This window comes from Rhinolophus sinicus, linkage group LG03 (assembly GCF_036562045.2).
Source record: "Rhinolophus sinicus isolate RSC01 linkage group LG03, ASM3656204v1, whole genome shotgun sequence".
In the NCBI taxonomy this organism is placed as follows: Eukaryota; Metazoa; Chordata; class Mammalia; order Chiroptera; family Rhinolophidae; genus Rhinolophus; species Rhinolophus sinicus.
In genome coordinates this window covers 171103693-171129198 of record NC_133753.1, presented here as the reverse complement: position 1 = coordinate 171129198, position 25506 = coordinate 171103693, and the positions used below count along the sequence as shown (strand labels likewise).

General features: G+C 40.4%; 1 protein-coding gene and 1 long non-coding RNA gene across 7 annotated transcripts in view; one reads left to right on the top strand and one right to left on the bottom strand.

Annotated features, from left to right (window-relative positions):
* The window catches only part of LOC141570715 (uncharacterized), a 19310-nt gene extending 5280 nt beyond the window's left edge, over positions 1-14030 (bottom strand). The window contains exon 1 of the long non-coding RNA XR_012495158.1: positions 13679-14030. This is a non-coding gene — a long non-coding RNA (uncharacterized LOC141570715). The remainder of the gene's footprint in view (positions 1-13678) is intronic.
* The window catches only part of ZNF131 (zinc finger protein 131), a 24493-nt gene continuing 12821 nt past the window's right edge, over positions 13835-25506 (top strand). The window contains exons 1-4 of one of the 6 annotated variants that reach the window (XM_019736240.2): positions 13835-13972; positions 14982-15120; positions 16156-16257; positions 23651-23795. In XM_019736240.2, the coding sequence (XP_019591799.2) occupies positions 14991-15120; positions 16156-16257; positions 23651-23795 (377 nt within the window). In that variant the 5' untranslated portion in view covers positions 13835-13972; positions 14982-14990. The other 5 variants (XM_074328961.1, XM_019736244.2, XM_019736243.2 and 2 more) reach the window with 5 other exon arrangements.

Genomic DNA, 25506 nt, shown 5'->3' with positions numbered 1-25506 from the left:
TAGGCACACTATACTTTCAGATAGCGGGGGAAATCTGTTCTACAAATTGGATAAAGAGTGTATGAAGAGAGGCTCAAAATCATTATAAATAAGTAAATGTTAAAACTATGAAACTATTAAAAGGGCAAAAATTAGATGGATAATTCAAAAAGTTGGTGAGGATTTGAGAACAGACCTCTCATCAGGACCGGCATCAGTGTTAATTCTGAAAAGCAATATGGAAATATGTGGGGAAGCTTTGTCCCTATAAACCACACTCATGGACTATATCACAGAAAACATCCTATTCAGGTCCATAGGGTATATATGTGAGGACATTCATCTCAGCACTGTTTGTCATACAGGGGAGTTGGAAGCAACCATGATATTTATCACTAGGAAAATGTTTATATAACATATGGTATATTCTTATTATAAAATATATTGCAGCAGTTAGATGAAACAAACACACCATATGTATAGAAATGATCTAAAAATCATAATGATGAATAATGAAAACAGAGGTATATGTACCTGAGTATCATTTAAATACATCAAAAACACAGTCACACACCAGAATCCTACATATTTATATGGATGGATACATAATTTTTAAAATATTGAAAAATTAGAGTGGGGCAGGAATAGAAGTCATGATTGGACATGAGAGAATAGAATAGAATGAAATAAAATAAATACAATAACATGTTTTTACAAAGATAAATAATGTTAATTTTCCAAGAACTCTGCATCTGTAGTAAAACAGTAACAAAAAGGTGGTTTTCAAAACTATCATCCTATAATTACTTCTAATGTGTTTATTCTTGATATAAGTCCTTAAATCTTTTATTCATATACACATTAAATGTTTTCATTTAAATCTTTTATTCATATACTCATTAAATATTCTATTCCCTGAAGTTTATTATTGAATAAAGAGCGAAGTAGGGAGCCACCTTTGTTTATCCCTAGCAGTAGCTAGTTGAATGTTCCACAATATTTACTGAACAATTAATATTTTCCCATTAATTTGAAAAGCTATCTCTATCATATGCTAAATTCCAATATGCACTTGAAATTATTTCAACAAATGTCACATTAAAATTAAGCTAGAGGGCCTGCCCGGTGGCTCAGGTAGTTAGAGCTCCATGCTCCTAACTCCGAAGGCTGCTGGTTCGATTTCTTGAGTCCCGCAAGGGATGATGGGTTGCACCCCCTGCAACTAGCAATGGCAACTGGACCTGGAGCTGAGCTGCGCCCTCCACAACTAAGATTGAAAGGACAACAACTTGACTTGGAAAAAAGTCCTGGAAGTACACACTGTTCCCCAATAAAGTCCTGTACCCCTTCCCCAATAAAAAAATCTTAAAAAAAAAATTAAGTTAGAAATCATTAACAAAAAATTACTGTAGTATGCCAAATATTTGGAAATAGAACAGCAATATACATCTAAATATCCATGAGTCAAAGAAAAAAATCACAGTGGAAATTACCAAATATTTTAACTGATTTTTAATGACTATTTAGCATCAACTTTGAGGGATACATCTAAAATCATTACTAGAGATAAATTTTTATCTTTAAATTACTGAATTAGAAAAACCAACACCTGTAATACCAATTAATTAAGCATCTATTTCAAGAGATTATAAAAGTAATGTAAATTAACTCCAAAGAAATTAGAAGAAAGTAAATAATTATAAGAATAAACATTAATGATATAGAAATTAAACAAACATCAGAAATTATCAACAAGGCCAAAATAGATAACCCCTGATAAGGCTGGTAAGAAATAGAAATGATGAGGAACAAATTAGTAATATCCTAAGGCCAGGAATGAAAAAGAGATCATCACTACAGATTCTATACACAGTAAAGGGATAATCATATGACGGTATAAATAACTTTATGTCAACAAATTTGAAAATTATGTCAATACATTTGAAAATTTAGATAAAAAAGACATATTCCTAGAAAAACATGATTTACCAAACAGCTACTGGTCTATATTCCAGCATGTACTAAAAATCCTTCAGAAATTTAGGACACGCCACTTTGATACAGTTTTTAGGGTTCCAGTGGCCTGGAGCATGCCAACTAAAGGAAAAATGATTGTATCTTGAACCCCTTACCACAATAGGCACAGCACTTGTGGCCTCTTTCAATGTTTAAGACAGACTTTTGACAATAGTACTCCAACCCATTTAGTCAGTGACTCATTAAGTCTCTAAATGTTGAATGGGGTCCAGAGGAAGACGGCTCTTGTCCAAAGCAGGACAAACTGCAGAAGAAGCTAACATACCACTTATATGACATGATCCAATATATGGCATGGGCCCCAACTGACCATGCAACTGGAAATGCCTATCAAAATTAGGTTGATCAGATTCAGTAAGTCATAAAGTTGAGCAGGCACTGCAGCATCCATTATATGGTGCATTCAGAATTGAGCCAGTAATATCCAGGAATCATAAGTAAACTGAATAGGTGATCCAGAGCCCAGTGTCAATTTCCTGCGTTGTAGGAATTCAGCTCACACCTATGGGCTGTTAGCTGTGAACAGTTGATGGAGGAGAAATGCTTTTGGACCTGTTCACAGATGAGTTGGTTCAATAATTGACTTTTTTACCAAATTACAGGTTAAATCAGGGTATTATTAAAGGACATTGGTAAGGAGAAATCTGCTAAGTGGGCAGAGCTGATAGAAGTATACTTGGTCCTGAACCTTTTATGGAAGGGGAAGTGACCTGAGGTTTAAAAAAGTGGGAGTAGTTTGGCTAGTTGACCAACATGCTGAAAAGAGTAATATGGGAAACTGCTTTTGCCACATTCTGTAAGTTTGGGTATGTTACATTTCCATTTTTCTTTGTTTTGAGATACATTTCTTTCCCCTTTATTTCTTCTTTGACCCATTGCTGTCCTGAGTTCCTTGAATTATCTTTCTATGTCTTCTTGGAGTTCACTGAGCTTAAAATAGCTATTTTGAATTCTTTATCAAGAAAATCACAGATCTTCATGTCTTCTGTGTTGGTGACTGGAAGATTACTGTGATCCAATGGCAGTGTCATGCTTCCTTGATTTTTCACGTTCCTTGAAGTTTTACATTTTGGTCTTTGCATTTGAAACAGCAGTCACCTCACAAGTCTTTACTAACTGACTTCAGGAGAGAAATGCCTCTGTCAGCTCTGCTGGTCTGAGTCTGTCTCAGACTTTCTCTGGGTACACCTGCTTCATGCTTCTTGCTCCCTCTTGTGGCAGAATTTTAAAGCTTGTATGCTGTCTTTGGATACGGCAACGAATCGGGGCTAGCACTGACAGCTTCTCTTTCGTTTTCCCAAAGGTGGCGCTAAAGCTCAAGTTTGTGGTTTTTCTCTGGCTTGTAGATTCCAGCCAGCTTTTTTTGCCCATGCTCACTAGTTCTCTGCCAAAGCCAGAGGAGTGACTTTTTGTCAGCCTCGGCACAGCTAGGGAAGGGGTGCTCACTCACACAGTCTCACTGCCCCCGCCAATCCCCCAAGAGAAATCACAGGCTGGGAAGATCTCTCTTGACCATAAGCTGTCCTGCTGTGGGGGATGCAGATAATGACGAGCTGTTTTCTTCCTCTGTCCAAGGCATCCAAGTGATTTTTTTTTCCTTCTCTCCAACAGTGTGCTGGAGCTTCTCTGGAAATCTGGACTTCCACAAAGGCTCTTTCATCCTTTGCTGATTGTTTAAGACACTGTTTTACAGGGGCTCCCAGACCACAACCAAGAAAGAGGAGCTTCTGCGGGTTCATAGGCCACTGCAGGCTCCACAGCAGGTCCATATGCCTATTACTTGACACACAGGTGGGTGAGACTCCTCCCAGGTCCATGGATGCTGGATCCCATAGGCCCCACAAAAGCACGTTTGTCTGTGTGTAGATACCAAATTAATATTGTTGGGGGGCTGACAAAAAACAAAAACAAAAAACGAGGGACATCTTATTCCACCATGATGCTCACTTCACTACTCTGAAAACTCATTTGGAAGTTTTACATTCATTTTGCTTTTTAAAAAACAGTATATAAAAATATTATTTATGGGGCGGCCGGTTGGCTCAGTTGGTTAGAGCGCAGTGCTCATAACACCTAGGTAACCGGTTCAATTCCCACATGAGCTGCGCCCTCCACATCTAGATTGAAAAAAACAAACAATGACTTGACTTGAAGCTGATGGGTCCTGGAAAAACACACTGTCCCCCAATTTAAAAAATTGAAAAATGTGAAAATAAATGAAACTAGGAGTTTAAAAATGGAATATATTATTTATTTTGTTTTCCGAGTTTTAGTCCCCTCTTAAGTTTGTCACCTCAGGAAAGTGATTCCTTCACCTCACCCTAGTTCCAGTGCTATTTGGAAGTCATCTTAGAGGCTGGAATAATTTAAAAACTCAATCAAAAATAAGCCAAGAAAGGAGAGAGAAGTAACACAGAACAGTAAAACAAATAAAAAACAAGTGTTGACATAATAGATTTAACCCAAAATATATTAGAATGACATTAAAAATGATAGACTGGGGTACTCTAATATTAACAGGTCAAAGAAAAGAGAAAGATCCACAGAGACACCAAAGGTGGTCCGGTGAGTTCCATGATTGCAATAAAAATAAAAAATGAAACCAGCAGTGCTTGGATCTTAAAGGACCCTTTGACAATAACATTCTGGAGTTCCTCCAACTTCCAGGAAAATAGTAACTATTTCTGCCTCTTGATCTTATTACATTTCATATTGTTATGCCAAGATGGGACCAGAGCTAAACTTGAACACTCAAGATTTATCAGCCACTTGGAACAACAATGCTGAAAAGGAAACTTCTGGGCTTGCTTAGTCTGCAATCTTCTGTGACTTTTGCTACCTGGCCACATCCTGCCTTCTTCCTCAGCTTCACAAGAATGATTGAGCAACCCCCTAATTTGGAGTTTCCAAGCCAGCATTATAGTTTGACTGTTATATGAGCAAAGGTCACCATTCACAAACTGGGAAGCAACTAAGTAACTGCCCTCAAGTACATACTACTATCTTGAGTCCAGCATGTTGTCTAAGAAAGAAAAGGAGGAAATAATAGCCCTAATAATTTTGTCAGTTTCTTATTTGTGACATATGTAAAATATTGTTTGCCTCTCCAAAAAAATCTAGACTTATCATAATCCTTTCTTCAGCTTGCTGTATCTGGGTTCATTGGGAACATCCTGAATTTTCAGTTCCTTTAGGTAGTCACAAAGACGCCCTCAACTTTAATTTATAATTAGCTTTTAAAAAATTTTAGCAGGTAGAGAGGGAAGATCCAAGATGGCAGAGTAGATAAACACTGTGCCTGCTCCCTTCCATGAACACATTTAAATTACAACTAAACAATCAACCTGGAGAACCATCTGAAGTCTGGCTGAACAGAAGTTTTATAACTAAGGATATAAAGAAGAAGCCATGTTGAGACTGGCAGGAGGGGGGAAAATAAGGAAATGGACTGGTCCCACACCCACGTGTGGCAGTTGAGAACCAGGAGGGATAACTTGGCCATGGAGGTTCCCCACAGAGGAGCAAGAGACCTAACCCCACACTGGCCTCCCCAGCCCAAAGTACTGGTGCCAGGAAGAGGAGCCCTGACAACGTCTGGCTGTGAAAAACAGTGTGGATTCCAACCATCTGGGTGGGACCGAAGGCTGCAGGAAACCGGCACGTCCTCTTAAACAACCTGCACTCAGACTCTTTCACAGGCACTCACCTCAGGCCCTCACGGAGGAACAGTAACTCTGGGGAGTGTAGGAGACATATACAGGGCATACTCCTCTCATGCAGCCAGCAGGCGGGCACCACCTTTCCAGTGTTGATACCTCCCCCACAGGTCAAATCTGAATCTGATTAATCTGGTGAGTTCCACTGCTCCAATCTGCTAACTCACTGAGACTCTGCTCCATCCAACTCACTCAACACCAGTGGCACTTTCTCTGAGAGCAGACAGCCCCATCCACACGGCACTCTTTCTTGAAAAACTATCAGACCTAGGAGGGCAGCAGCTGGCCTCGGTGTGCTCTGAGAATTTTGCTGGGTAGCTCCAGGCTCAGCACTGGCACCAAACCAGAATCTACATTAACCTGTGGACCAAACTCTTCCCTCACTAGTAACTCCCTGAGACCCTGCCTCACCCAACTAGTGTACTGCACGAGGCTTTATCAGGAGCTAAACCTTAAGGAAGCTGGCATGTGGCAGCAGGCCTCATGGTGTCCTGGCTTTTTTCGGAGATACCCCAGGCCCAGTACTGGTGGCAGCAGTTCTCAATTTGCAGCGTGGCTTCTCCCACGTGCCTCCAACTTGAGCACAGGCAGCGAACAACTGCGGAGCTCTTTGTGGGTCTATATTGCAGCTACTACCAGGTAGTCCCCGGCTGGTCATAGACAGTGGATGACCTGGGTCTGCACTGGAGCCTCTCCCAAAAAGCCCCAGCATCAACACAACACACTTGGAGGTTGGCTTCAGACCACAGCAAAGCACTACCCAATTAACCCCACATATGGCATGCCCAAAGGGCGGTCTCAACAGGCACCAGAACCCACTGGGGCAAATCCTACTCAGTCGGGTAAGCCCCAAGCACAGCAGCCTATGAGCTGTGGATGTGACCAAACCCCACAGCCAATCAGCCTGAGGGTCAATCCCACCCACTGACATGACAATAGCAATCAAAGGTCCACTATAACAGGGGGCACATAACCCACACAGGGGACACTCCTAGAGCACCTGGAGCAGGTGACCAGGGAGACTGTGCCAGGGCCACACTGGGCAGCTACTACATAAGGACACCCAGCCAAGACTGGGACACATAGCAGATCCATCCAATACATAGAAGCAAACACAGAGAAGCAGCCAAAATGAGGAAACAAAGAAATATGCCCCAAATGAAATAACAACAGAAAACTCCAGAAACAGAACTAAACAAAATAGAGACAAGCAACCTACCAGATACAGAGTTCAAAACAATGGTTATAAGGATGCTCAAAGAACTTAGTGAGAACTTCAACAAAGAGATAGCAAGCATAAAAAAAGACATAGAAACCATAAAAAAGAACCAGTCTTTACTCTTTGGTCACCAGCGGGGATGGGGATAGTAGATGAGGGTAAATGGGATCAAATATATGGTGATGGAAGGAGATCTGACTCTGGGTGGTGAACATACAATGTGATATATAGATGATGCATTACAAAATAGTACACCTGAAACCTATGTAACTTTACTAACTATTGTCATCCCAATAAACTTTAATTAAAAAAAAAAAAAAGAACCAGTCAGAAGTGAGGAATAAAATAACTGAAATGGGGTAGCTGGTGGGCTCAGTTGGTTAGAGCGCAGCGCTCATAACACCAATGTCGCTGGTTCGATTCCCACATGGGCCAGTGAACTGTGCCCTCCACAACTAGACTGAAAACAACGACTTGACTTGGCACTGATAGGTCCTAGAAAAACACACTGTTTCCCAATATTCCCCAATAAAAATTTTAAAAAAGTAACTGAAATGAAGAATGCACTAGAAGGAATCACCAGTAGACTAGATGAAGCAGAGGATCAAATCAGTAATTTGGAAGACAAGGTAGCAGAAAACACCCAATTGGAACAGTAAAAATAAAAAAGAATAAAAAAAAATTAGGATAGTTTAAGAGACCTCTGGGACAACATCAAGTGTCACAACATTTACATCATAGTGGTACCAGAAGAAGAGAGAAAGCAAGGGATTGAGAACCTATTTGAAGAAATAATGACTGAAAACTTTCCTCACCTGGTGAAGAAAATAGATATACAAGTCCAGGAAGCGCAGAGAGTCCCAAACAAGGAGAACCCAACAAGCCCATGCCAAAACACATTAGAATTAGAATGGCAAAGGTTAAAGACAAAGAGAGAATCCTAAAAGCAGCAAGAGAAAGGCAACTAGTAACTTATAAGGGAGCACCCATAAGATTGTCAGCTGATTTCTCACCAGAAATTTTGCAGGCCAGAAGGGATTGGCACAAAATATTCAATGTGATAAAAAGCAAGGAACTACAACCAAGATTACCCAGAAAAGCTATCATTTAGAATCAAAGAACAGATAAAGAGCTTCCCAGACAAGAAAAACCTAAAGGAGCTCATGACCACCAAACCAGTATTACAAAAAATGTTAGAGAGCCTTCTTTAAGACAGGAAAAACAAACAAACAAAAAAAGATCAAAATTATAAATAATAAAATAGCAATAGCCATGTATCTATCAACAATTACTTTCAATGTAAATGGATTAAATGCTTCACTCAAAAGACATAGGAGGGCTGAATGGATAAGAAAGCAAGACCCTTACATATGCTGCCTACAAGAGACTCACTTCAGATTGAAAGACACACACAGACATAAAGTTAGGGGATGGAAAAAGATATTTTGTAAAAATGGAAACAAACAAAAAATAAAAATAGCAATACTTATACCAGACAAAATAAACTTTAAAACAAAGGCTATAACAAGAGACAAAGAAGGACCCAGTAATGCAACTTCAGGGTATTTATCTGAAGACACCCAACTGCTACTTCAAGGGGACATGTGCATCCATTTGGTCATTGCAGAATTGTTTACAATGGCCAAGATGTGGAGGTAGCCTGGGTGTCTGTCAATGGAGGAATGGATAAGAGTAGGTGGTACATATATACAGTGGAATATTGCTCAGCCATGGGAGGGAATGGGTTCTTGCCATCTGTGGTGGCGTGGATGAACTTGGAAGGTATTGTGCTGAGTATAGTGTAAGACAGAGAAAGACAGATGCAATGTGATTTCACTTATATGTGGAATCTAAAGAACAAAATCAACAAACAAAACAGAAACAAACTCATAGATACAGAGAATATATTGATGGTTGCCAGATGGGAGGAGGGTTGGGGGAATGAATGAAAAAGGGCAAGGGATTAAGAAGTACAAATTGGTTGTTATACAGTAGTTATGGGGATGTAGGATACAGCATAAGGAATATAGTCAACAATATTGTAATAACTATGTATGATGTCAGATGGGAACTAGATTTATGAGGGTGATTGATATATGGGAAGAAGCAAGGTGAAAAAGGTGACGGGATTAAGAATTACAAACTGGTAGTTACACAGTAGTCATGGGGATGTAAAGTAAAGCACAGGGATAATATGGTAATATGCGTAACTATATATAGTTCCAGGTGAGTACTAGACTAGTCAGGGAGAATCATTTATTTCATTATATAAATGGCTAACTGCTATGCTGTACACCTGAAACTAATGTAATATTGAATGTCAACTGTAATTGAAAAATTTAAAAAGTGAGGGGAAGGTGAAGGGGAATAAGAGGTCCAAATTTCCAGGTGTAAAACAAGTAAGTCGTGGGGATGTAATATACAGCATAGAGAATATAGTCAATACTATTGTGATAGCATAGTACGGTGTCAGATGGTTGCTGGACTTATCATGGCGATCACTTCTTTAGGTCTATAAATGTTGACTAACTATGGTGTACTCCTGAAACTAATATGATATTGTATGTTAGCTATATTTTACTGAAAATCATTTTAAAAAACGTGGTATTTGGGCAAGATTCACAATCTAGATGGATATCAAAACTAAAACATTAATAAAGTAGTCATATAAGCAAACAAATTTTAGCAGGTAGCAATACAAACCTCATACTAGAGCATAACAATGAAAACCATTTACTGAAAGTTTACTATATACCAGATACTAATCCAAAATGCTTCCCATGTGTTATATCATTTGCTTCCCACAACTATTTTAAAGGTGAGCAAATGTTAGTTTAATGAAGTTAAACAACTTGCCCCAAATCACCCAGCTGTTCAGTTGAATAAAGACTTCAACCCAAGCTATCTTTCAAACCAAACACTTAACCACCCTCCTCTTTCCCAATGTTGCCTTGAAACATATAAAGGGATGTCATGAAGGTAGCCAGAACTATTTGTCATTCTCCTCCTTAAGTATAAAGAATCCATTTTAACTCCAGAGAATATCTATAAACCTGATTATTATTAACTGACACAAAATCTGCACCACAGAGAACTGTGTTTTAACACTAACTTTATTCTATGTCTCCTGTCCTGTAGGTACCTGATTACTGAATGCTTCCTGAGGAAATAACAATGTCCGGCAGACTGCTACCAAAAATTCCTGATCACCAACTTCTACTGAATCCTGTTGATGCTACTGTAACATTACTATGTCCAAGATCCATTTCAAATCTTCTCCATTTTGTTCAGCTTCTGAGATTGCTCCCTCCTAATATGTGTAATTGACTGTGGCCTACACCTGGTGACTTGCTTCTCACAAATAGGATACAGCAAAAGTGATGAAATGTCACTTCTGAGATTAGATTACAAAAAAGATTTCGGTGTCTGTCTTGCTCACTCTCTCTTGCATCCTTTGAAGGAATTTAGCTGTCAGTCCCTATAGTGAGTCCCACATAGAGGAAAAGCTTGCAAAGAAGACTAGCATCCTCAGTCGAACAGCCCAGGAGAAACTGAATTCTGTCAACAATCACGTAAGTGACCTTGGAAGCAGATCTTCCCCCAACTGAGCCTTGGAATGACAGCAACACCAGCTGATATCTTGATAGGAAACTTGAGAGACCCTGAAAACCCAGTTAAGTGATGTCTCGATTTCTGACCCACAGAAACTGAAATCATAATATTGCTTTAAGCCACTACATTTTGGGGTAGTTTGTTACACAGTCTTAAATAACTAATCTTTCAATATCAAACTTCTCCTCCCCAACACACACACACACACACACACACACACACACACACACACTCTCTCTCTCTCTCTCTCTTTCTTTCTCTCTCTCTCCTAACCTTGATTTTAGTAGATGATCTGGCCACCTATTTCATGCAAAAAATAGAGGTTTTCCAGTTATGAATTTTCTCAACTTCTTGAAAACAAATCTAACTTCTAAGAGCATCTAATCCATTATTCCTTTCAGTAATAACATATGTCCTTCGTCCTATCTAAGACTGATTCATTCACCTATCCTCTCAATTTCATCTTCTCTAGTCTCTTCCTCTCTTGTACAATTAGCCCCTTTTTCTCCTGTATTTTTTATCATCATCCTCTGCTGCTGGATCCTTCCCTATCAGCATTTAAATTGTTTAAGTCCCTCCCATCCCAAAACACAAAAAACAAAACTGGCTTGACCCATCATCCTCCACAGGTACTCTTTTCTCTCCTTCATTTTACTGAGAGTTTTATCATTCTGTATCCAACCTACTCGGATACAGAATTTTCACCCCACCCTCTGCAGAACTTAACTAAAACTGTTCTACCAAAAACAACCATGATGCTACATCGAATGGGTCATTCCTGATCTTCACTTGACCACTTGGCAGCATTTGGCATTGCTGACCATACTCTCTCTTTTGCACCATTGAACTCCTCGATGTCATACTGCTCTGGTTTTCCTCCGTTCTCCAGCTGCCATGTTGGCCTTTCAGGTTCTTCCTTTCCTAGTCAACCGATGTACATACATTGATACTTCTCAGGGATCAAGTCCTACACCCTCTTTCACTCTGACGCTACAGATCAAGAGTTCAAACTCAAATGCTTTAGGAACAAGGCAAGTAAAACGAATGATATATTTTTGGTCTATTACAAATGTTGGGGGCTGTGGTGAACTGGATAGCTCATATCTCACATAGAGAGGGCAGTCTCCATTTGGCTCAATCCAATTGTTGTACAGGAAAGTAGCCCTATATGCTGGTTTCCAAAAAGCTTATCCATGTGCAATTTCAACAACTTAAAAAAACACCGTGTGAATAATAATGATGATGATATTATGAAAACACCAATAATCCAATTCAACCCACAAACTGCTAGTCTATCCTCCCTGCAGATTCTCCTTAAACAATCTCACTTATTTCCATGGTTTCAATATCCACTTTATGCTGAAAATCTCTCCACTAGACTCTATTCAGGTCTTTATATAAAGTGCCTTGTTGACATCATCTCCATTTAGTTGTCCCCTTAAAATTATCCCCTGTCCCATCCTCTCTCCCCAACCAGTTCCTCCAGTTGTAGTCCCTATTTTGGTAATGGTACCAATAATCCACTGGTTCATGCCAGAAATCCAGGAGCCATCCTTGACTGTTCTTCTCTCGTCATGAATATATTCAACGTTACATATTTAGTACCTATGACATATTTTCCAGCCAATATTGATTCTATCTCTAGATTCCATCCAGTTCTCTAATCCCATTTGCCCTGTGGGATTAGAGAACTGGATTACAAACAGCAGCTCCCAACCAGTCTCTTGCCTTTTGTACCACTTAATCCATTCTCCATATGGGGCTAGAATTCTCTCTCTAACAAGTACATCTTACTATTCTGCTCAATATTCAAGGCTTCCGTTTGTGATTATAAGAAAATCTTACACCTTTAACACTGTTTGCAAGACCCCTGTGAGTGAGCACCTAGCAACATTCTTTCAATTCCCGGAATGCTACAATCTCAGTGCCCCTCAGCTGAGAACACTCAGACTTCATATTGCTTCTTAAACGGTCACTAGCTTTCCTTGACCCCCAGATTACCTTGTTCTTCACATTTTTTAACCTTTAGCAGGCAGCCCGCAAGCAAGTAACTGTTCTAGATGTCTAGCTACTTTATCAGACTAAAATTTGGAAGGCAGAAACCACATAGGTCTGACAATGAAGTTTGCGAAACTTGTTGCAATGATGTTGCTAACCTTTTCTTGTCTCAGAGGGAGTATTCATTATGAATTTGTGCCCACTGGACAAACAGTTAACCAAGTTTACCATTTGGAAGTGCTGAAAAGGCTGCATAAAAAAGTTAGACGACCTGAACTTTTCGCCAACAATTCATGGCTCTTGCATCAAGACAATGCACCAGCTCACACGGCACTGTCTAGACGTGTGGAAGTTTTTAGCCAGTAAACAAATAACTGTATTGGAACACCCTCCCTACTCACCTGATCTGACTCCCAATGACTTCTTTCTTTACCAGAAGATAAAATATTGAAGACATTTTGATGACATTCAGGACATCAAGGGTAATAAGACAGCTCTGATGGCCATTTCAGATAGAGTCCAAAATTGCTTTGAAGGGTGGGATGAGGTGCTGGCTGGGTGCATAGCTTCCCAAGGAGAGCACTTCAAAGGTGACCACAGTGATATTCAGCAATGAGGTATGGAGCATTTCTTCTAGCATGAATTCTCGAACCTACCATGGTTCCCTGAAAATAAGACCTAGCCAGGCCATCAGCTTTAATGCGTCTTTTGGAATAAATATTAATATAAAACCCAGTATTATATTATATTATATAAGACCCAATCTTACATTAAAGTAAGACCAGTCTTACATTAATTTTTGCTACAAAACACGCAGTAGAGCTGATGGTCCGGCTAGGTCTTATTTTCTGGGAAACACGGTAATTGTCCCACCTCCTATGCCTTGTTCACTGCTCGATTTACCAGTCCCTTAAACAGTGTTTAGGCCAGCATTAACTTTCAATAAATGTCTCTTGAAATAATGATATCATCCACCGTTGAACACAGCTATTTGAATTCTCACTTAATTCCCACTCTTCTCTTTTTAAAGAATGTCAACTATTTCATTACCCTTAAAAAACTTTTTTTCCCCCAAATGAAGGACCCAGTCACGTGAGGGTATTTATGGGTTACCGACCTCTTTAAGCGCGGTAGGGTAGGGATCGGAGAGCGGTGGTAACAGTATCAAGTGTAAATAACCGGAGCAGGTCCTGGTCCCGAGCCTAGCAAACACGTGCTACCCGCAGAGCACCGAGAGGGCGGGCACCGGGGAGGAAAATCCCAGGCGGCCGAACGTGCTCGCGCCCGTGGACGCCGCAGCCCGCGCCTCGGCCGCCCAGTCGCGGAGCGAGCGCACGTGCGCCGGCCAGTCCCGAGCGGAGGGAGCGCCCTAGCACTCGTCAGGAAATGGAGGGCGAGGCGCTGTTTAGGGGTAGGGAAAGGTGTGCGGCGAGTTACGCCCAGGGAGGGGATTGCGGGGAAGTAAAGGCTTTAAGGGATGGAGAGGAGAGGGAGGATCACGACTAGGTAAGGCGGGCCAACCTAGGACTTGGGAGGAAAGGGGGCGGGGCAGGGCGGGGCCGGAGGAGCCACGGAATAAAAGCACACCGGGACGGCGTTGCGAGTTTAGTCTGAGGTCCCAGAGGGAGCGCTGACATCTGGAACCTGGCTGGGGTGGGTGGAAGGTGGGAGGGCGGTGATTTAAGATCCCGCCCCGGCACAGCCAGGCCCTGAACTGGCCCAACACCCCGCAGCCCGATTTCCTGCTCCCGGCGCGCGCGGCCTCACCCTCGCCTAGCGCCAAATTCCCTCTGTTGCCTCCTCTCCGCCACTAGGGGGAGTGGGGGGGCGTGGCCCGTCCCTTCCGTAATCTGCCCTCGGTAGGCGTCCGCGTCAGCCGAAGCCCGACGCGGTGACGCAGGACGTCGACGTAAGTGACGTGCAGGCCCAGGTCGCTCCTCCTTCCCTAAGTGAGTGCCGGTCCGGTCGGGGCGGGGGAGAAGAGGGAGGACAGGGGAGGGAGAGGCGACCCGGGAGTCGTTGTGGGCCGCGGGCCGGACCGGGTCCCAGGGCGGCGAGAGCCAGGGCCGGGCAGAAGGGCTTGGCTGGCCGTTAGAGGGTCGCCGCGGCTGTTGGGCCCCCTCCGCTGCTGGACTTGCGCGCCCCGGCGCCGGGAGCGTCCGGCGCTGTGCCCACCCGGTTCCAGCTCGCGTCTCCCGACTCCAATTAGGTCAGGCTTGGAGTCCCGCGGCCGCGGCTCCGGCCCCCAACGCGCGGCGGCCACCCGGCTCGCCTTTCTTTCTTTGCTCGCCTTCCTCTCCTCTTGTCTCACCCTCCTCCTTCCTTTTCACGTTGCTGGGGTTTTTGTTGTTTTATGGTTTAAGGGTTTTGTTCCTCAACCCGAGCTCATGGGTGTACGTTATCATGCTCCTCTTTTGTAGAGCAGTCCAATGGCCATGGAGGCCGAAGAGACGATGGAATGCCTTCAGGAGTTCCCTGAACATCACAAAATGATCCTGGACCGATTGAATGAACAGCGAGAACAGGACCGGTTTACTGACATCACCCTGATTGTCGATGGTGGGTAGGGTAGTGGCAGAGGAGCGAATTTGTGGCTTTGGTTTTCATCTCTTCCCTCACCCGCCCTTTTTTACCCACCCCCTCTGGCTCCCTATCAAAAGTCAGAGGAGAGTATGCGCTGAGACCCGAGGGCACTTGTCACTGTCTGCTCACACAGACCATGCTGCAGAAGGCTAGTTGGCGAGCCAGTCGTGCTTTTAACATTATTATGGCATTTTCACTTCTTGTAGCCTTTTGAAGTTTTCCCATTGCACACTGGGAGTGCAGGATTACAGTGTGGGATAGGGAGGATGTCTCTGAATGTTTGGTTAATAGCCTGTTGATAAGCTGCTTTGAGGAGTATCTCACAGGGGTCACTTGAGAAGTGTCGATTTTTTTTCTAGTTTCTCAGATGGTCGTGGAGGGAGAGTGTGAGAGAATCCTTTGCAGCACTGGTACCCTCTTTGGGAACCCCCCCCCCAAATAAAATGGGGTCTTTATCAGTCTTGGGTGTTGTCATTGTAATGGAGGCAAACCCAGCTTAGGTGTCTTTTCTGTTCAGTGACAATAAACTTCTCAAGGCAAGCTGTTCTTTATAATGGGTCTGCTGTAGATTGAGTTTCCATATATTAGGTATATTAAAATGTTTCCCATAGCAAACACATCCAGCTTTGTGCTTGTTCTGTGGCTTTTTCTTCTCTCTCCAAATGATCTATAACCTTTTGGATTGTGTTTAGTAGTTTCAACTGAATAGAATATGCTTTTCATTCTTGAATTAAGTGGTAGGAGGTTCCTTACCTCCTGGAGTATTGTAAACTGGCCTTTCTAAAACTGACTTAATAAGGTCTTTGAGGTAAAGATCTGGCTCTGTCTAATTGAGATGAAAATTTGTTAAGATAGCTGCCAAGAATATATATACTGACTTAAGTAATGTATATACGTAGTTTTATAATTATATTATGAAGCTCTACTTTATATGTAATTTTCTATTTTGTTTTCTTGTTTTATGTTTGATTTTTGTGAATATGCATGATTTTATTTTCTTTTTTTACCTAGGTCACCATTTTAAGGCCCACAAGGCTGTTTTGGCTGCTTGCAGTAAATTCTTCTACAAATTCTTTCAGGAGTTTACTCAGGAACCTTTGGTGGAGATAGAAGGTAAATGTTTATTTTAAATACAATACTTAGCAAACATAATTAATGAAGAAGTTTTAGGCGGTTAATTTAGCAAGATACCATGGAACACAGGCATCAGTGGTTCCTGTTAGGTGACTGGATAAATTGTTCTTTTGACACCTGAGAATTCTTACTTTCAGTAAAGTGCTTGGTAAAATGATCTGCCAGGAAAAACTCTTAACGTTAGATAGTAGATGTTGGCCTCTTAAAGGAGTCTTCCACTGTTAAAAACTAGTGGTCATTGTCTTTTGAAAACTTGTATTAACAAATAAATTCCCATCTTTGTTCAGTGGGCTTGTTTCAGACTGGTGAGGATGCTGCAGGGTACAGCAGAGGCCTCTACTAGCAGAGGCACAGACGACATGCACAATGTGATGTGGCCCGTCATATGGAAAGGGTTAGGAAAGATGAACTGAAAAGTAGTTCTAGTGGCTTTAGAAGGGCTGGGATGGAAGGGGTTATCCACTAGATACTGTCTTACAATAGTAATTTTTATACTTGCCTGACTGTTCTATAATAATAGTCCACCAATTGTGAGGTGTTGTGCTATGTAGTTTATGTGAATTTTCTGAGGTTCACAAGAACCCTTTGAAGTATGTAATAATATTTTCAGTTTACATGTCAGGGAACAGGCTCTAAATGTTTATTTGCCCAAGGTTGTCCAGCTTGCAGGGGATTCACAATACAAAACTCCAGGAAATAAATCAGCTTGCCTATATAAATACAGAATTTTAGCTTCTGTCAAGGTTCTTGAGTTGTGGTTTTGTATCTCTTTCATGGTGATACATACTTTTTGTTATGAATGGATTGCCTAGAAACACTATTCCCTTGGAAAATTTTTCATGCCTACGGGAGTAAAGAAAATGTAAAGAGTTAAGAATGTCCTTTTATTTTGGTATATTCCATTTTATTTAGCATTCTAGCTGCTATGCCCATAGCTAAATTATCTGTTGATTATCTGTGATGGACAGAGCACAGGCATAGTGGAAATCCACAAAGATTACTATAGTGAGAATCGAGCTGCCTAGATGGTATTGGTTTCTATTATTGGTTAAGATTTCATCAGTTTATTCACCTGAGGTACTGTGTGACCTCAGGCAGGTTACTTAACCTCTATTGTATACCGAGTTTCCCTGAAAATAAGACCTAGCCGGACAATCAGCTCTAATGTGTCTTTTGGAGCAAAAATTAATATAAGACCCAGTATTATATTAATATTATATTATAGCTGGTTTTATATTATGTAAGACCTGGTCTTATAATAGTAAAATAAGACCATGTCTTAATATTAATTTTTGCTCCAAAAGAAGCATTAGAGCTGATTGTCCGGTTAGGTCTTATTTTCGGGGAAACACGGTATTAGCTTCTTCATCTGAAAAGTGGGTTAGTAGGCTTGATTAATTGAAGTAACAAATGCAGAGTGCCTGGCATAGTGGTTTAGTGGATTGTCAAAGCTTAATAAATTGGGGTTATTTATCAGTTACCCCGTATATCTATATCTATATCTATATCTATATCTATAATTTTAGATATAGATATATATGTATATGTGTATACATACACACACACACATACGTACACATACATATACATACTATGCTAGACCCGTGAAATGAAGAATTGATGAATAAGACAGCCCTTTAAAATTTTGCAAATTTAATAATGGATAAGCAGGTAAAGTGTAAAAAATGTTGCAAAGACTTTTATTGTGGAATGATGTCACTGGGGACGGGGAGGGAGTGGTTTAGTCTACCTTAATGAAATAGGAAAGATTTCAAAGAGAAGTTGACTTCTGAGCAGAATCTTAAAAAAGTAAAAAAAAAAAAGGCCCAGGCTAGAATATGGATTTATGGTGGAGCGAGGAGTACAGAACTACCTGGAGAAGTAGGGTCTTCTCCTGAAGACTAGTTACCTTGGGATTGTCTCTTGTACCTCTCAGTACCTCTGACCTGCTATGTCCATTATAATATATAGTACACACAAGTCATTAGTATTTACTGTAGACAGATAAGAAAGTAAAGTGTAAGAACACTGTTTCTGTTATTTGCCAGATTCAGGTTTAAAGAATCAATTTGGGTCAATGTCTTCTTAAGATGTTAACTTTGGGATTGCTGTATTACCTGACTAGGTCACCTGGCTATAGAGAAAGCTCTGGGCGTGTAATTAGAAAACCTGAGTTGTCGTCCTGGCTTTACTGTTTGTCAGTTGTGTAACCATGGGCATCGTAACTTTTTTTTATCTGAAAATATGTTAAGTATTATAATTTTGGACTATGTCATGGATATTTTGAATATTATGACATCACACTCTGGGCGCTGTTAAAATCTTCCGGAGAACGCTTTTCTTGTTTTGGTTTGGTTTGTTTTATTTTAGGAGGCTATCAACCTGGTCAGGTTCAAACTTATGTGGGCTGTAGATCCAATTCCAGTTTAGTTTTTGAGACTTTTGTTGTGCTGTTCAGGTCCCAGGTGTGCCCACCTGGTGATCGTTCACGCCATAGTGCTCTTCTCAAAGCATTTGCTTTCACCTCAGGTCCGTTCCACATGTGTGCAGCTCAATGGCGAGCTCGAGACTGCATACACAGAAGACCTTTTCTTCAGCTTTGTCTTCTGGTTTCCTCTGCACTTTAGCTCCCAGGCCTTCTCCTGGTCCTCCAGGTAGAAAACTGGGATTTTAGCCACCCGATGCTATCTACATTTCCCACCATGGGATCCACTTCTTGGACAAAGTGATGAGACAAAAGGGAGAGAAAAAAATAAAAAGAATTCTCTTCATGCTCCTCAGATACCCTGTTTCCCTGAAAATAAGACCTAGCCAGACAATCAGCTCTAATGTGTCTTTTGGAGCAAACATTAATATAAGACTCGGTCTTATATTCTATTATATAAGACCTGGTCTTATAGTAAAATAAGACTGGATCTTATGTTAATGTTTGCTCCAAAAGATGCATTAGAGCTGATTGTCCGGCTCAGTCTTATTTTCGGGGAAACACGGTAGTAGTCTCTTTCCCAGTTCTGTCAGAGAGGACTTTCTGTTAGAGTTTAGGTGCTTGCTTGGTGGCCACCAACCACAGGTGTGCAGCATCAGAACTGGGGTTGCCTTAAGGCAGGCTGAGAGAGGAATACAAACCAGGTATTCCCTCCCCACCCCGACTCTCACACGTTCACTCACTCTCTCACTCCATCTTCTTTCCTGGTTCTCTAGCCAGAAAGAGTTTCTCTTGGAGCTTTTTCTGTCTGCACCTGCTGTGCTGTTAATGGGGTTTGGGCTGTCCTCAAGTCTAAGCTGGGATATGTGGGAGGAAACATAAAAACAGGAAACTCACTGCTATCCTTTGAGTTTTGATTTCTCTCTCCAATTTGCTTGCTTCCACTTTTTAGAGTCCTTGTATATTTGCTGTATGTATTCTGTCCAGGATTTTTAGTAGTAATTAATGGAGAAGATGAGGTAGAGTGTGCTTTCTCCTTCGTAGCTAGAACTGGAACTCCCATCTATAAAATAGGAGTAATGACCTATAGTGATGGTTCTTGTCGTTAGTGGCACATTATAAACATCTGAGGAGCTTTTGCAAGTACCACTGCCCTCCCTAGCTGTAGCCCCAGATCACTTACGTCAGTCTTTAAGAGTTGGGATCCAAGCATCTGTATTTAAAAGTTCTTTAGGCCCTTGTTACTTTAGGTCTGAGGAGCAGTGATGCATGGGCATCACCTGGGAGCTTGTGAGAAGTGTAGACACTTAGGCTCTACCCTAGACATGCTGAAGCGAAACAAGAGCCTCGGGTGATTCCTATGTACAGCAAAGTTAGGGCAGCACTGCCTTTTGGTGATTTCAATGTGCAGCCAGGGTTGAGAACCACTACCTTACAGGGTTTTGTGAAAGCAAATGACATGTCTGTAAAATAAATTTGAATTCTAATATACTCTATGAGCATAAACTGTCATTAGATACAAACTGAGCTACCGCTCTGTGTTTTCTAGGTTCCTGGTGAAGTAAGTTACCTTTCATTACAACCACAGGTTCACCTTTGGCTTCAAATCAAAATTCTTGTCCTCAAAGCCAATTGCTTTGTGGCTTGTGACTTGGAGTCACAAAAAATCTTCGACAGACATTCATTTCCTTGTTCAGAACATACAGGCTTCTCCTACTCTGAGCCTCCAATTTTCTAAATCCATTCTTTCTTTACAAGTGAAACCATAGATCCATAAGCACCTAGGTTTCTCTCATGTCGAATTTTAGCCCTTACTACCTAGAACAAAACATCCAACTACATGTTCATCCTTTTTGAGTAGGAGTTTCCACCAATTGGGGTAATGTCCTAAAACTGGAGAAAGTCCAGAATGCTGCCCTTTTGCTTCTTCCTAAGTGAAAAAGGAAAACTCAGGTTAAGGCGTTAATATTTAATGTTTTCCTTAAATGCTTGCTTAGAAAAATTGTATTCTACAGCACACTTTTATTATGAAAGAATAGATTGATAAGAAAATGGGCTGAGATTTGAAAGTTACCAAATAGTCCTGATAGAGAATAAAATATTTTTGCAACCATACATCATCTACCACTGCTTCACTTAACCTAGACAGGAATTTTCAGTTTGGTTCATGTTAGCTAATTAAGGTCAGTGGTTTAGTCCTACCACCAGTGTTGGATTGGCCACAGAAGAAGCACCTAGAGTGCTTATAAAAAATAGTTCCTTGACCCAATTTTGATTCTGGAGATCAGGGACTCATGCTTTTATTAAGACTACAGGTGATTCTGATCAACCAAGATAGGGAACAGAGTCCACATATTGAAATCCTTGAGGCCAGATGTTTCTTGAAACTAAAAATTTTTAGAGTTTTCCAAAGATAATGCAGGTATGTGTATTACAAAATACTCCTAGTGGGGTGTAGCGTAACACACTATAACCAAATAATACTTCGTCAGTGTGTCATATTAATATTTACTCAAATTGGGATAAAGACTATAAGGAGCTTCATGTCAATCCAGATCAAATTTTGATGCCAAATTTATGGGAAAACTTCCAGTTTTAAGAGATTTGGGGGACTTTGGGATTATAAGTAAGAGATTGTGGGCCTGTAGTGAATGAGACCAGTGGTATTCAGACTCTTCCAAGCAGGAATGTTTCCTGCCATCATCCTATTTAAAAATTTTTATTATGGACTTTGGAGTTGGGCAATTGGTTTGGTCCTAGTTTTATCACTTAAAGCTATGTGACTTTGGCAGGTTACTGCTCTATCTCAATTTCCTTATCTGTAAAATGGGAATTATAACAGCAAGTACTTCATAGGATTGTTATAAAGAATAAGCGAGTTAATAGATGTAGTTTGAGTCATGCGTGATACACATTTGTGTTTGATTAAAAATGAAAATCTCATTCTACTTCAGGAAAAACTTACACATTGTTTTTAGACAGAACTTTTGCTGTACTTTGAAACACTTGGTCAAAACTTCATAAAAAAAACAAAATAGCAAAAGTTGACCATGCCTCAGTCTGCTCTAATATAATAAAGAATAACATGGTCAACATGCAACCAGGAGAAAAAAGATTTAATGGGCCCAAATAAAATTAGCCTTTAATGAATCCAGTTATTTTTAGTTTGCTTCTTTGCTAGCATGTAACATGGTCATATTACATTGTATTTTATGGTGTTTCTCAATATTCAGATTGCTTTCAGACATTTTGAAGAAGAGTCTGCTGAGGCTCAGAGGGTCTAATTTGCCCCAAATCACACAGGTCATGGAGAGCTGGGACTAACCTAAACCTTGAAAGTTCTGACTCTGAATGATATCCTTTCTTTACACAAATAGGGGATGGTGGATATTCCACCAGTATCCTTATTGTTGTCCTGAAGGCTACATTCAGATGTATAAAGTGCATGGGAAGTACATAAAAATATTTTTGTATTTGCGGTTATGCATATTGTGTGCAGTTTGGACTTGGACATTTCTTAGCATTAAAAATTTTATGTTAAAAAGTTTTCTCTTTGTTCCTGTCAATAACCTTTTGTGGTCTTGCATTAGCAGACTGAAACAATAATATATAGCAAAGAGCATAAAGAAATAGAGTACTCTTTTGGGCCAAAATTTAGACACAACACTTGTAAAGAAAAGTTGGAATCATGGAAAGCTTAATTTTTTTTTTTTTAAATTATTTGTTTATTTATTTTTTTAAGTCAAGTTGTTGTCTTTTCAATCTTAGTTATGGAGGTTGCTGTTCAGCTTCAAGTTGTTGTCCTTTCAGTCTTAGTTGTGGAGGGTGCAGCTCAGCTCCAGGTCCAGTTGCGGTTGCTAGTTGCAGGGGGCACAGCCCACCATCCCTTGCAGGAGTCGAACCGGCAACCTTGTGGTTCAGAGGACAAGCTCCAAACCAACTGAGCTATCCGGGAGCTCAGCGGTAGCTCAGTTCAAGGTGCCGTGTTCAATTTTAGTTGCAGGGGGCGCTGCCCACCATCTCTTGCGGGAGTTGAGGAATTGAACTGGCAACCTTGTGGTTGAGAGCCCACTGGCCCATGTGGGAATCAAACCGGCAGCCTTCGGAGTTAGGAGCATGGAGCTCTAACAGCCTGAGCCACCGGGCCGGCCCCATGGAAAGCTTAATTTTAAAAGTGACTTTAGCGTGTATTCCTACTTACGTGTGTGCATTTTAGGAAGCATTGTGTTAGGTACTGTGAGGTGAGTGTGAAGACAAAATCATTTCCCTTAAGCAGCTTAAGATGTCCATGAATTGTAATTCTCAGAACAGGTACAGAGTTCAGCCTGGGGGAAGTTCTAAAGAAGCTTTCATTAAAGATGTGGCATTAGAATTGGGCCTTCAAGGGTAGTAGGATTTGTACAGTCAGAGAGGAAGTGATTAAGCATCGAGGAAAGAGGACAAGTATTAATGAAGACAGGGAAGCTCTTAGGAAGTGAAAGGTTTATTTGAGAATCAGTATATAGTGTATTTGATATAATTTAAAAGTTGGAAGGGAGAATAGTGATCAATAGAAAACTAATGTGAAGAACCTTGAAGTAAAGGCAGAGTAGAACTTTATTTGCTAAGCTGTGGAAAGCCATTGAAGATTTTAGAGCTGAGTTGATGCAGAGCTCCCTGGCAGGAAAGGTAGTGTCTGACATGTAATAGCCAACTCATGCTTAAGTGGTAGATTTTATTCTTCTATAAGAGCTTTAGGAAATCTTTGGGAAAGACATTAGTTTGCTAGTTAGTGCTGGAATGTGGCTACAATAATACAGTACTGTTAATGAGAATTCTGCCAGGAAATAAGTTTCAAAAAGGACAAATACTAATCAAGTTCCAAACAGTGGGCTTTTTTTTTTCTTTACCAAATGTTGTAAGATTTGAATCAACATGAATACATGTTAATGCATGTCTTTTTCACAGGTGTTAGTAAAATGGCCTTTCGTCATTTAATTGAGTTCACATATACAGCAAAATTAATGATACAAGGAGAAGAAGAAGCCAATGATGTATGGAAAGCAGCAGAGTTTCTACAAATGCTAGAAGCTATCAAAGCCCTTGAAGTCAGGTAATTATTTACTTTTTTAATGAGGTACAATTAGATACATTCAGTCATGTTTAACATAACCTCGTCAAGAATTTATTGTATATGTCATACCATAAAGAACTGATGTTTTGAAATTAAGAATATTTAAGGATCTATAAAATTCTTCTGGATACTGATTGTTCTTTCCCTCACACTTGATTTCTTGTCCTTTTGCAAAAACCTGTGCTAAGATTAACTGAAGTAACATCTTTTGTATCTAATAAAATAAAGAGAACTAGGCAACTTTTAAGAAGTTCTCTATAAACTGTTTTGTTGAATTCAAGTAGTTAATTATTTGTACCAAGCCTTATTCTAAAAAGAGTTTGGCTTACAAAGATTAACATAGTACTGTTTAAAAGTAAGAGGAAATTGGTGAAGATAAAGTAAATAGGCCAGGTGGAGGCAATAATCAGTGAAGTTAGAAATGTGGTGGCCAAAATGTATGCCATTTAAGTCTGCATATTTGCTAGTTGGGCCAAATCTAGCCCTGAGTTCTGAAGCACCTAGTGTAAAGAACAAGGAAAAAATATTCAGTTACGTTATTCATGGTTATGAGAACAAATTGATTGCTTAGGAGCCACTCCTGGTATTAAAACACAAAATTTCTCCTAGGAAGTATTAAGAAACCATTAAATGATGCAATGAATAAAGACTTCACCATCTTTCACGATGAACAGTGGTATTGTTATAGAGTGACTCAGAACAAGCGTTCTGGAGTCCGCCAGGCTGCCTGGGTAATATCCTAGGTCTGTGTGTGTTAGCCTGTCAGCAGCTCAGTTTCCTCGTCTGTCAAAGGGAATAATAATGGTACTTTTTACATAGGGTTATTTGTGAGGCTTAAATTCATTGATGCATGTAAAGTGCTTAGTGTGGTGTCTGGCACGTAGTATTCTAAAATGCGAACTGCTTATCTCCTTCTTCTGTGTCTTATGATCCTCAGTATAGGTCATTGCCATAACATTAAAGGGCAGTTTGGTAAAATCAGTTTCACATGGGGCAAAATAATTTAGTCCAACTCACTGGTGTAGTTTAGTCAAAAGATATAATTTAGAATAGCTCTAAGAAATAATTGAACTGTAATAATCCATAAATATCATTTCTCCTAATGAGCTTTTAATTAGTTTGATTAGAGTTCAAGATTACACTTTTCTGACGAGTTTAGTGTGTGTATATTCTCTGATGCCTAGTGTCTGGCATATACGTATGCAGTACACATTTGTGAGTGGTTGGACGGGTGCATGCTGATTAAAACCAAATCAGTACTCGCCTGTAGAGACAGCTGAGATGTGGAACACTAACTTGAGGTGTGTTAAGGATATATATATCTGATTAGGTCATCGTTTTCTCAAAGTGGAGGTAGACTAGGGGGCTATATATGGATGGGGCAATACCAGATTTATGGTGAAATCCTAGTTGAGAATCTTCTGAAAAAAGTTCTGTGTGGTCCCTTTGCTGTTCATGGTAGTGAGTAGTATCTCACTCTGGGGAAAGTCCTTGGCAGCAGAACAGTGGAATATATTCTATTACAGTGGCCTCAGTTGGATTTGGGAGGCATTTAATTGAGTCCTTGTGTATAGTCATTGGGCGATGAAGGTAAAAACAACTGGATACAGCTGTTTTCCTAGTCCTATTTACACCCTTTTACAGAATTTGTTATTATAAGACTGGGGACCTTATAGTAATTGCAACCATC